This window comes from Trichosurus vulpecula, chromosome 3, assembly GCF_011100635.1.
Source record: "Trichosurus vulpecula isolate mTriVul1 chromosome 3, mTriVul1.pri, whole genome shotgun sequence".
NCBI classification, from domain to species: Eukaryota; Metazoa; Chordata; class Mammalia; order Diprotodontia; family Phalangeridae; genus Trichosurus; species Trichosurus vulpecula.
The window spans coordinates 351,528,643-351,541,618 of NC_050575.1; the positions used below are offsets into that span (position 1 = coordinate 351,528,643).

General features: G+C 36.4%; 1 protein-coding gene across 5 annotated transcripts in view; it reads right to left on the bottom strand.

Moving 5' to 3' along the window:
* Window positions 1-12,976, bottom strand: part of EML4 (EMAP like 4) — a 174,087-nt gene that overhangs the window by 19,645 nt on the left and 141,466 nt on the right. For all 5 annotated transcript variants that reach the window (XM_036749103.1, XM_036749102.1, XM_036749100.1 and 2 more), the window contains 4 exons: window positions 11,421-11,546; window positions 8,045-8,176; window positions 7,336-7,403; window positions 2,003-2,091 (listed from right to left, as the gene is read on the bottom strand). In XM_036749103.1, the coding sequence (XP_036604998.1) occupies window positions 2,003-2,091; window positions 7,336-7,403; window positions 8,045-8,176; window positions 11,421-11,546 (415 nt within the window). The remainder of the gene's footprint in view (window positions 1-2,002; window positions 2,092-7,335; window positions 7,404-8,044; window positions 8,177-11,420; window positions 11,547-12,976) is intronic.

The following is a 12,976-nucleotide window of genomic DNA, read 5'->3' on the forward strand; positions in this document are numbered from 1 at the left end:
ACAGATAAGATAAAAACAAAGGCGTGGAAGTTAAGGACATATTAAGAAAAAGGTTAGATGGTGACAAATACTACCGAAATGTCAAGGAATGTAAGGATTTAGAGGTAACTTCAGAGAGAACAATTTCAGTATAAAAGTGGGAAAGGAAATACCATTCCAAGAGTAGGTGATTAACACACACATAGAAGAGCACAGACCAGTTTTCTTAAAAGTTTAAGTGAAGTAGAAGAGAATTTTGAGGGACTGGAAGGTTCATACATGAAATTTTTTTTTGGGATAGCATGTTTATAGGGCATGGAAAGGTATCAGTATGAAGGAAGATGCTGAAGGTGAAGGACAGAATGGGGGTGGGAGGGATGACTGATGGAGTAAGGGAAAATAAGGATGATCAAAGATATTGGGAAAAGGGGTTGGCTTTAGTAAGATGGAAGGTCACCTTAAGCTTTGTGAATAGAGAAGTAGGTGAGGATAAAAAGATATGTTTTAAGGCATGATATGAGAGATAGGAAGCTCTTATTAATCTTGTCAATTTTGAACATTACTTAAAAGGATTGACTAAATTATTTTTTCATTTACTACCAACCAAGCAGGCTCTTAAAGAAAAAAGCAGCCACTTGGCCTAATGTATAATAATTGCCCAGAGTTGTAATACCACTGATTGCTGTAAGAGTGGCATGAAAAAAAATATTTCTAGAAGTAAACATCAAAAATAAACATAATGAATGTTACCCATGTCAGGATAACAGTATAATTATTTTGTTTATGCTATCTTGTCTTCTTGCTTTTTTTTTTTGCATCCTACTGTGCCCACCTACCACAATGGGCATTTAGTATGTACTAGGTTCCCAAAGCTTATTGAATGTTTTGGTTTAAAAAATATTTTATTTGCATTACTTCTTTAACTATACTTAAAAGACATCATCAAATAAAAACAAAAAAACACACCCCTCCCCCCAATTCTATGGCTTATTGTAATGGGAATTCTTTGCAAGGCAAACTTTTACTTTCATTGTACAACACAGAGAGCCAGTTGGGGGATAACTAAAAATCCCTGGACTACTGGCTAGTTAGATAACTAGGGGAGAAAATGAGTCCTCAATATAAGAAAATAATACTCAATTTAGGCAGGTGAAATTAATTAGTGATAAGGGAATTATAGATTTTTAAGGAAGCATAATTATTATTTTGAAGTACACGGTTACTTTAAACTAGCCTAATTAAAATTAGGATATGCCTGTAATGACTAGCTAATAATTTCATGTAACAAAGAAGTCTTGTTAAGTGTAGTGATCAGCCACAATTTTAGAGGAGTAGTGATGAAACATACTATCTGCCACCCACCTCACACAGAGAGGTGAAAGACTTAAGAGGGCAGAATTTGGCTGAGGTGAAATTTGTTTTGACTGAATATACATATTTGCAATGGGTTTTGTTTTTCTTTAGTTTTAATATGGAAGAAGGGGGGTGTGGGTAGGCACACAGAAGGCAGATTTTTTTGTGACTGAAAAAATGAAATATGATTTAAAAAAAGAAATATGTATTTAGCAAGTCAGTAATTTCTACTATAGAACTTTCTAAGCTGTTTAATGGGACTTGAAAATCTGTTAAAAATTTTAAGTATTCCTTTTATATCGTAATTTTTACATTATACTCTCATTTATCACTATCTACAAAGGCAGATTTTGTTGAACAGATGTTAATCTACAGCCTTTTACCTATTCAAATTTTCAAATTAGTGGCAAATTAGATTTTAACAGTATTTTGCTTACATGTACCTGTTGATTAAAAATATGTGTTTGATTTTAAACCCAGAATGATACTTAGCTTTAAGTGAACTCTTTGAAGTTACCTGGAAAAGAACTCAATCTGTTTTGAGGGGGGAACAAAGCAATGTTTAATATCTCCAGGGAGTACAGGAAAGTAGTCAACTTTATTTTAAAATTAAGACTACTCAATCATAGAGATAGGTTTAATGTCACAATGTATGTTAAATATGTCTTACCTTTTGAGTAGCGCATCACTGAGAGCTGCTCATTACCATCTGTATGGATTGAAACTAGATCTCTAGTTTCTGCATCCAGGACAAACCACCTGTTAAGAAGTAAGAGTCCAATAATGATTTAAGTTATACAAATTCAAAAAAGGAAAATTACTCTGGATAAATTTACAGTTGACTTCAGAAGATTATTTAATACACAAGAAACAACAGTTAAGTGCTACACTGCAAGATACAGAAAATAAATGTTATAGAAAGATTTAAGAGAATAGAAAGATGTGAGCCCTGAACTATTCACGGAATTCTTCCTGGGAAGGGTGAGACTTGGGCTGGACTTTGATGGTATATGGAGAAATAGAAGAGAGGGGGAGAGAGAAAATTCTCAGGTAGGAAAACAATATGAATGAAAGGCAAAGATGTAGATATGAACATGGCATGCTTGTAGGTAGGTCTTAATGCACAAGCAATGGAGGTGGCCACCCACGCAGTATGATTTCAGAAAGATCCCTAGCTACCTTCTGATCAATGCTCCTTCAACCTGCTCACTGATGCTTAAAATTTCCTCAAAATAATAAAGTCATTTCATTTAACCACAAGAAGTATGCCTTAAGATGCAAATAAACCTTTGGGAGAAATGATGTAATAACCTCATGGAGTGGCAAGAGCAAAAGATTGAAAAGGACTTGAATTCCAATTCTAAGCTCTGTGTGATTTTAGGCAAATCATAACTTCTTGTGATTCTGTGACTTAAATTCACATTGAAGTATAAAGTACAAGTATCAGAACTTTTCCCAAAAGCAAACTTGGAAGGGGGAGAACCTTAGTTATTTGAAGAAACATCAAGAAGAGGGAGAAACAGTACAGAAAGGGGAAGCTTGGGGTGGGGAAGACAATCTTAGTCTACTTCACAATTTTTGCCAATGCCACCCCTTTGTGGGGGACAGCAAAGAAGCCAATTTGATTATAGTAAAGTGGTAGAAGATTAAGGCTACAGAGGGCCTTGAAACTCAAGCAGAACATAAATTTAGCTTTGATTCAGCAGATGCTCTGAAATCAGTAAGTTGTTGAATAGGAGAGTAACATGCTCAAACTGTCCTTTGGAGAAAATTTTAAATTGGTAGTAATATGCATAAAGTATTGGAAGGGGAATGGTGGAGGCAGGGAGACTGATACGGAAAAATCAGTATTTTTATTTCATGTGGAAAGATTGGGGCAATCAGGAAAGAAAATGTTATTTTACTATTCAGATGAACAACATAATAATAGTCACATAACCTTTTAAGTCCCTTCCATATCTAAATTTGTGTGATTCTGCCTGCAAAAACAAAAATACACTGTTTATGGGATGAAGCACAATTGTTCCCTTTAATTTGAATGAAAGCCAAGAAGAAACTTAGTTTTGTAGTATTAAATAGTCATAAAGACCCTCTCTAACTATGGAACAATTAAAACCGAATTTCAGTGATTTGTAAACTATGTATTCAAATTCACAGAATCACAGCATGTCAAAGGTGAAGAAGGGACTAGAGGACATCTAATTTAAATGTTGTCAAAGTTTCCCCTTTACAACATACCTCCAAAGTAGTTATCTAACCTCTACTTAAAGACTTCAGGGAAGTGGGCCTGAGACAGTTTTGTTAGGGAATTTTCTCTTATATTTAGCCTGAAGTTGCCTTTTTCCAGCTTTTATTGTTCTCAGTTCTGCTTTGTGATCAAGTCTAATCCTTCTTTTATATGACAATCTTTTAGATACTTTGAGACAGCCATCGTGTCCCAGCTAGGTTTCTCTTCTCCAGGCTAAGTATTCCTTATTTCCTTAAATGATCCTCACATGGAATGAATTTGAGACCCTTTATCAACCTGGTGACCCTTCACTGGACATGGACACTTTCTTGCTTATAAATATCTTTCCTAAAATGTGCTGTTTGGAACTGAACAAGAGATTCAGATGTAGCCTAAAATCCTATCAAGGACTAGAAGGGGAGCTTCCAAGCTGTCCTCCTATATATCTCTTCCATTTCTTAGCCAAACTCCTAAAAAAAGCTGTCTACAATTGTTGCCTCTCCTTTCAACAATTTCTCAACCCTCTATATGTCTTCTGACTTCATCATTCAACCCAAACTGCTTTTTCCAAAGTTACTGATGATCTCTTAATCAACAAACCTGATGGCCTTTCTTCAATCTCCATTTTTTTTTTAACCTGAACCTTTCTCCCTAGACCTTCTCTCTTTTTTTGGTTTTTATACAATACTTTGTCCTGTCAGTAATTCATCAATCACTTATTGTGAACACAAGAAAGGCAAAAACGTGGTCCCGGGGCTCAAGGTCTAATAGGGGACACAGGAGAGGTGAATTAACTGTGCACTATGATAAATACAGTGTAAATGGAAGTTAATCTCAGAGGGAAAGCCCTAGCAAGAATTGTTAATCAATTTACCCAGGGTCACACAACCAGCATGTGTCAGTGGTATTTCAATTATCTGGTCAGATTAGAATTTACTCTGAAATAGACATTAATTTGAAGTGAAGTTTTTTGTTTTTGCCCATAGTCATTTATTCATTCACTCAATAAGCATTTATTAAGTGCCAATTTGCCAGGTACTGTACATGGTGCTGGAGATACACAGAAAGGCAAAAGAGTCCCTGTTCCCAAAGAGCTTTATGCAGAAAAGCAGAATTCAGCTTGATGTAAAGGAAAACTTAACAGATAGTGCTATCCAAAACTGGGATGAGTTTCCTAAGATAAAGGAGATTTCTTCTTTCAAAGGATCTTTAAGTAAAGGTTGAATGATCCTGTTGAGTATGCTGTAAAGTTCTTGTTTAGGTATGGGTAGAATGAGATGGCCTCTGAATTTCCCCCAAACTTTGAAATCCTGTGATTTTTGTTGTCAAAAAACAAAAACTTATTATTGATACAAAAAAAAAACTGAAAAAGAGAAAAAGTATACAAACTAAATCTGGCTATATAAAAGTACTGAAGTTTTTATGTCAACTGCTTTAGGGGTTGTGGGGTTGGTGGGTAGTAGATGGGTTCTGACCCAATGATTTCTAAGGTTCTCGCCAGCTATAAAACACTCATTTTATTTTGAAGTAAAATAACAATTAGGTGAACCATTACATAGCTAATTTTCTATATAGTCATTTTGATTAAAATGATAAATTTTATTTAACGTATACCTCAGTTTTTCACAGTGTGTTCTATAGTCTAATCTTATGGTCTTACAATGTGGTCACCTGATCACTATTTTAAAAATAAAAGGGAATGCTTTACAGGTTATACTGGGCTGGCTGTTGTAGCTATGTTTTACTTTCCTTCCTTCTCCATCCCCACACCTCCATCTTGGTTGCCACCTTGACTAGAGATTATGCCCTGGAGAATTAACCCTTTTAGCTCCAGATCCCCCATCCCAGGCCTCTGAAGTTCTGACTGGTGAATGCCTCACTTTTGGCTCACTATATTAAGTCAGCTGCTCTGGCCAAGTTTTACTTTACTCCCCTGCCATTTTCTTGTTGCCACACATATCCTCCCCTGTTTTCCACTTCTAGAAATAATACAATCAAATCAATACCCTTACTGCTACCAGAAGGTTGTATCAATCTACTTTATGGCTCTACCACCTACCCTGTAACTCGCCCAACAAAACTGTCCTTCCTAGGCACCATTCTTCTGATGTGCTGTTCCCCACTATTAGGGGGCAGGCAGATCTTATCAGATCTAACCAATAAAACAGCTCAGGTAGCTTGCTACATGCTTGAGTTCTTGAAAAACAAACAACTCTTCTAAAGTGAATAGAAAACAGACTTTCCAAATCCTACAAAAACGTCCGATATGGGCATAAGGACATAAGTGTTACTCAGAGTTGAAGTCTTACCAAAACCTTCCACTAATAAGCAGCTGTGGTGGATATAAGAGGATAAATTCTTTCAAGTTATCATTCCAAGAAGTTTAATTCCAAGAAGTCCTTTGTTTCAGAACTACTCACAAAAAGCTAGGTGGAACGGTGGATAATGTTGGCCCCAGAGTCAGGAAGATGAGTTCAAATCCAGCCTCATACACTTAATAGAGTTGTATGACCCTGGGCAAATCACTTCACCCTGTCTGCCTCAGTTTCCTCATCTGTCAAAGGAACTGGAGAATGAAATGGCAAACCACTCCAGGATCTTTGACAAAAGAAACCCAAATGGGGTCACAAAGAGTTGGACACAACTGAAATGACTTAGAAAAGAATCTGATAATGTAGACCACTGGTGGGGAACCTGTGGCCTCAATCCCCACCCCCGATTTAGACTATATTTTAAAATCTTAACGATGTCAACAATTTACAAGAAGTCACCCCAGACAGGAAAGATTCTTTTGATATTATTAATGGCTAAAAGTTTTCTTTGAAAGTTTTACGAATGATTAAGGAAACGGTTTGTTTGAATTGCTTAAACTACAAATAGAAGTCAGCGTTTATGAGTGAATTTTGATATTATTATGTAAGTGTATATACAAGTGGTAATATTTTATCTGAGCCCTCTTTTAAAAATAAAAAAATCAAAACAACCAAAAAAATTCCATCAAGATTCTTTGTTTTGGTCTCTCTGGTATGTAGGTGGGTTAGATCATAGTAACTGAATACATAAAGGACTGGGTTGAGGAAACTTCCAGTGAGAGCAATCAGAAACTCCTTCCATATGAGGAATATCAGGTTAAGTGACTTTGCCAAACTCATATATCCAATAAGTACCAGAGGAAGGATGAGAACCCAGACTTTCTTGACTCCCAACGTAGGACCCTACTTTTTTATATTACTTAAAAAAAAAATCAGTGAAAATTCTTAGAAACATACAAAATATTTTTAATTGTGCATTAAATGACCAATATTTTTTAACTTAATAGTATAAAAGTTTATGGAAAAAACAGATAATACACAAATGAATGGCTATTCTTATTGCCTGTAATCCTGAAATGAATTCATGCAGCATCTGAAAAGTGCATAAAGACTACAAGAATCAGAAAAAGTATATACTTTGGTGTATAATTATAGTCTTCTTTTTGTTTAACCACTAAACTTAACCTAATGCTTCAACTCTATTACCCAAGTAAGAAACAGTCAGGGAGGGAAACTTTCTGCTACACTTTACATGTCATGGTCAGGTTGTATACATAAGATTTTTGTATTAAAAAACCAATAGGGTTTCCAGAATACATTAATGTGCCATAGCACCCCAGATAAGGAAACATTTCCTTAAGATATAAACTTCTCTAGATCAAAATGAAGGCTCTTGGAGTAACATTCTAATTACGAGTTACAGCACACCCCGTTTTGAGGCTATTCAGTCCACAAAGACCCTACCTGCCTGAATGCGTTCCTATGGCCACAACTGTGCCACTTGGATGGAAGTCTGCACAGTGTCCTGGTTCCTAGAAGAGAGACACACAGTTGTAGATTTCACCAGAAAGTCTCCATGGATGTATACAAGTGGTGGCAATAACATACTTGAATAGGGGTTAGGAGGTCTCTCAAAGACAGTAAATCCCAATGAATTTTATCACAGCCATGGTAGACAAAGGATAGAAATGACATGGAAAAGAATGCTAAGACTGGAAATGGGTAGGGTCAGAAAGGGGAAAGTATAGGACCAAAAGGGAAAACAGGACTGTGGGTTCGGGGCAGGTGAAGTGCAGAGGATATACCAAGACTGCTCTGTCTAAACTGGGTGAAGGCAAAATAGAGCCCTCAAACCTCCTATCCAGAGAGCAGTATGCAAGTTCTTGACCAAAATACAGCAATGCTGGGGTCTCAAATTAAGTGAACTCTCGATATCTTAACAAGACTGATTATTACCACTGCATTGCCATTTTTACCATTGACAATGAGGATAAATGGAGCTTTTACTCTTTAATTTACTTCTTTAAAGTAGACTATCATTATATACTTCAATATTTCCTTACATCCCGCCTCCCTTCTCCAAAGTCTTGAATTTTCAAGATCTTTTCCTTCTACGATGGGACTCTTTTCCTGCAGGGCTTAAAATCCTAGGAATGAATGCTGGCTCACTCACATCCAAAAGTCTGGTCCACTCCAGTCTGTGCTCCACCGAGTTCCACATGCACACCTGCCTGTCCTGAGCACAGGTCAATAACAAGTCTTTGAAGGGATGTGTAGCAAGACCCCAAAGTTCATCTGTGTGACCCTGAAAATGAAATACAATTAAGGCTGTGAAAAATAAAAGGGTCTGAAACCAAGGCAAAAAGAACAGGAGGAAACAGTACATCCCAGCTACCCCTAAAACTGCTCCAACATCAAGTGAAAAAAAATGCCAGATCAAGAAGTAACTGGGAAGTGAAATCAAACAAAAACTATTTTGAGCTGTCTTTTCAGTCTAAGATCACAAATTCTACCTACAGACAAGGGACTGGTGGAAGAACTGTGGAACAATGGTGAACTGAGATCACGGACTAAACTCTCCAGAGTTAAGCTGGACCAGCAGCATAGGGAAACCCCTAGGGATAAGGAGCCCAGAGCCGTGAATGTAGTGTTACAAAGAACAGACCTTAGACTTTAGTTCCCTGCCCAGGATAATGGGGCCAGCATCAGGGACCTAGCCCTCTGAATTCTCAGGTAGACAGCAACACTGGATTGCCCAGACTATATCACTGGAATGACTGGTAAACAGCAACAACAAAAGATAAAGAGCTACCAAGCTATTATTATGAGGCCAAGGATAAATAAGACACAAACCCAGAAGAGAAGAATAACTCTAAAACACTGAACAAGCAAAGCCTCAAAGAAAAAAAAACACATGTTGTTCAAAAAGATCTATTAGGATTCTTAGAAGAAATGATACAAATTATTAAAAAATACTGCAAACGAAGGTGCACTAGGTAGTGTAATGGATAGAGCACTGGCCCTGGAGTCAGGAAGACCCGGGTTCAAATCCAGCCTCAGACACTTGGTAGCTGTATGACTCTGGGGCAAATCACTTAACCTTGACTATCTCCTCCTCCTCCCCCACAAAAAGTACACTGCTGAAATATGAGTAACAGAGGAAAGCATTAAAAAAAAAAGAAAGCTATTTAGAAGAAAAAATTTGGCATAAGAGGTGATGTTTAAAACCCTTACCCAAGTAATAAGACCCCCTGAGAATTAGAACAGAAGGTATTAATTCCATGACAACAAAAAAATTAAAATAGTAAAAAAATTGAAAAAAAAAATAAGAAAATGCAGAGTATTTCACATAAGAAATAAATGACTTGGAAAACAGATTAATGGCAGAAAATGCAAGAATCACTGGATTTCCTGAAAGCCAGGATCTTGAAAAAAAAAAGAGCTTAGATAAATTTCAACAAATCTTTAAAGAAAACTGCTCAGATCTCTTATAACCATGAAGCAAAGAAGAAATAAGAAAGAATCTATTGGTCACCTTCTAAAAAGAACCTCAAAATAAAAAATTCTTAGAATGTTACTACTAAAATCTACAGATTCCAAGTCAAAGTAATCAGTCCGAGAAGAAGTCAAGTACCAAGTATCAAGTCAGGATCACACATGATTTAGTAGTCACTATTATAAAGTAATGGAGAGCTTGGAATATGATATTTCAGAAAGCAAAGTCTATAGACTTACAACTGAGAATAACTTATGCTGCAAAACTGAGTATAATTCTATAGGGGAAAAATGGATCTTTAATGAAATAGAGGACTTCCAAGCATTCCTGATGAAAACAGGGCAACACAGAAACCAAAGTTTAAATATTGGAGAAAAGGCCTTATAAGGACTATGTGTTCACATTCTAGAGTTGGGGGAGGAGGGTGCTGATACAAGCATCTCCTGAGAATGTTATATTATCTCAGGTCATACAGGAAGACAAATAAGATGGAGGACCCAAGAGTGATCTTTGTTGTTTTGATGACCTTAAGAAAGGAATGGAAGTGGAATAAGTATACAATAGGGAAGAAAAGAGGGAAATGGTGGTGGAATGTCTCTCATATAACAGGGAGGTGAAAGTAAAAGTCTATACAAATGAAAAAGGGATGAGAAAGGCCAGGCCTCACTTGAATCTCATTTTCATCTGAATTATCCAAAGGACACAACCACAAAAACACCACATATAAAGACAATGACACAGAAATATATTCAAATCAATAGAGAAACAGAAGAAACAGAGAGAACAGTATGTGGGAGGGTAGACCTAGGGAGGGCTTAGTCATAAGCAAAACAAACCCAAAGTTCACAGGACTTCAGAGGACTACTGTGGTGGGATGGTGAAGGGAGGTTTGAAAGGAAAGTAAGGATAAAAATCTATGATTGGGGCTTGGATAAGGGGAAAAGAGAGGGGCAGACGCTTGGAAGCTATTTTCATCAAGCAAAGAGCCTTGGTGCTGAGCACAGGCTTGATCCATACTACTCCTCTTCTACACAAAGAGGAAAGAGGAAGAAAAGAGAGGAAAAAAGTAAAGGAGATCAGGATGGAAGCAAATACCTAAAATTAAAAAGCCTTTGTGCAAAAAGTTAATGCATCTAAGCCTGGAAGCGAAATAAGTTAACAGGAAGGAAAAAAAATCTTTGCAGTGAGTTTATCTGATAAACGTCTCAATTCCAAGAAAGGGATTAAAAATTATAAGAATAAGAGCCAGAAGAGCCATTCCCCAATTGATAAGTGGTCGAAGGATATGAATAGGTGGTTCTCAAGGAAAGAAATCTAAACCATATCTAGCCATATGAAAAAATGCTCCAAATTAGTAACAGAAAAATACAAATTACCTATGGCCAAAATGTTACTAAAATTTGCATATTCTTTGACCCAGCAAGACTACAACTAGTCCTCCACTCCAAGGAGATAAAAGAGGAAAAGGTTTTATGTGCACAAAAATATTATAATAGCTCTCTTTGTGGCAGCAAAGAACTGGTGAAAAAGGAAGTATCTGCCCATCAATTGGGATTGGCTGAATGAACTATGGTATAATTACAATGGAATACTACTGTGCTGTAAGAAATGGAGAGGCAATTACAGGGAAATTGGAAAGACACGTCAGGATTAATGTAGAGTGAACAGAACCAGAAGAGCAATTTTTACTGTAAAAATGAACAGTTTTAAAAGACTTAAAAAACTGATCAACATAATGATAAATCATGAATCTAGAAGAGCAATGAGGAAGAATGCTGCTACCTTCCTGAAATAGGTGACGGACTCATAAGCAGAATGATATATATGTACAATTTTGGACACGAACATGACCAATATGAGAATTCACATTTGCTTTATTATAAGGTTGGTTTATTTTGGGGGGTGGGAGTGGGGTAGGAAGATGAGAAGAAAAAAAATAACTGGAAAACCAAAAAAACATTTTTATCAAAAAACCCCCCACATAAATGTTAAGGGTAAAAAAAAAAAGTCTCACTGAGAATTTTTATTTAATCCTCAAAAAGATATAGCTTACCTGTACTTCTATTTGAAAACCATCATTAAATGTTCCCCGTAGAATAAAATTTCTCGATGTGCCAACTAAAAATTGATCTGCTGTTCCTTCTGCAACTGCCCGGATTGCTCCATACTGTTCAGGAACCTAAAAAATAAATTTCTGTGAAGCCATTTTGTACATTTTAATACACAGTAATGACTATCTTTGAAGGCTGCATTTGTGGTACACAATTACAATTTACTTTTTTTGTGGAAGGGCATCAACTATTGATCAATAAAAAGGTAAAATGGTATGTCAGGAAACTATCTGACTTGGAGCCATGAGAGGCCTGTGTTCAAATCCCATCTTGGACAGTTACTAGCCACGTGGGCTTGGACAAGTCTCTTCACTTTTCTGGTGTTCTAGTTTCTTCATCTCTAAGTGTGAATAGTGATATGTCTAATATCTAACTCACTTACAGGGTCACTAAGATTAAATGAAAGGGTAAGTTACTATTAATAAGGCTCTTAGGTAAACAATCCCTTCCAGTATGCTGAATGTTATACCTAAATAACTGATTCCCTCCTTTACAATTGGTCCTAACACGATTCTTCTAATGGTGTGAAAATAGATATCATTGAAGACCTGAATGTAAAAACTTAGAGTTAGGACAAAGAGCAAAAGTGCAAATGGTATTAATTGGGTGCTCCTTTGGCTACAAAGGAATTGCACCTTCACTGAAAAGGCAAATATTATGGGAAATGGAATTGCCTGATTATCTCAAAGCTGTGATAATGTAACTGTTAACCAATTTCTCTCTATCTAGAAACAAAACCCAGGAGATGGACAGGGCTCTACTTTTCAGACCATCTCCTATTCTAAAAATCTTATTCCAAAAGTACTTGGAGAAAAACAAAATTTAAAAAAACATATTTAATAAATACCTTCATAGGGGACAATGTATCAAGCACTGAATATACAGAGATAAAAGAAAATCTATAGGTTTTTGCCTTCATGGGTCTTCCAATTTATTAGAGAGTATGTGACATGTACACAGACAGGCAGAAAAATAATCTTAAAAGGAGAAATCAATTTTAGCTTTGAGGGGGAAGAAACCAGGAAAACCTCAAGAAGGTGGTAGAAATTGAGCTTAAGTCTGAAGAAAGAGAAAGATTTTAAAATATGGAAGGACTGTATCTCAGGCATGGGGGTGGGGGGTAGAACAGGAATCACACAAATTCATGGAACCAAAAGAATGCATTATTTAACTGATATTTTTTTTAAATGAAAAAGGAAACTCAATGTCTTTCCTTTCTTGGTCACTTAAATACTGAATCCTATTTAAAAGCAATTTTGGATCTTGGCATCACTAAAAAAGCGCAGTTTTATACCTTGTAAAGTCTTTCTACTTTGAGAATGTATTATTTAAGTCTCTCTCTCTTTCTTTTTTATTTTGATGAGATAACACTGCATTTACAGGTACCAGGTAACTAGGTGATGCAGTGGGATAGACTGCTAGACCTGGAGTTAGGAAGCTCTGAGTTCAAAACCAGGCTCAGGTACTTATTAGCTGTGTGACCTTGGGCAAGTCACTA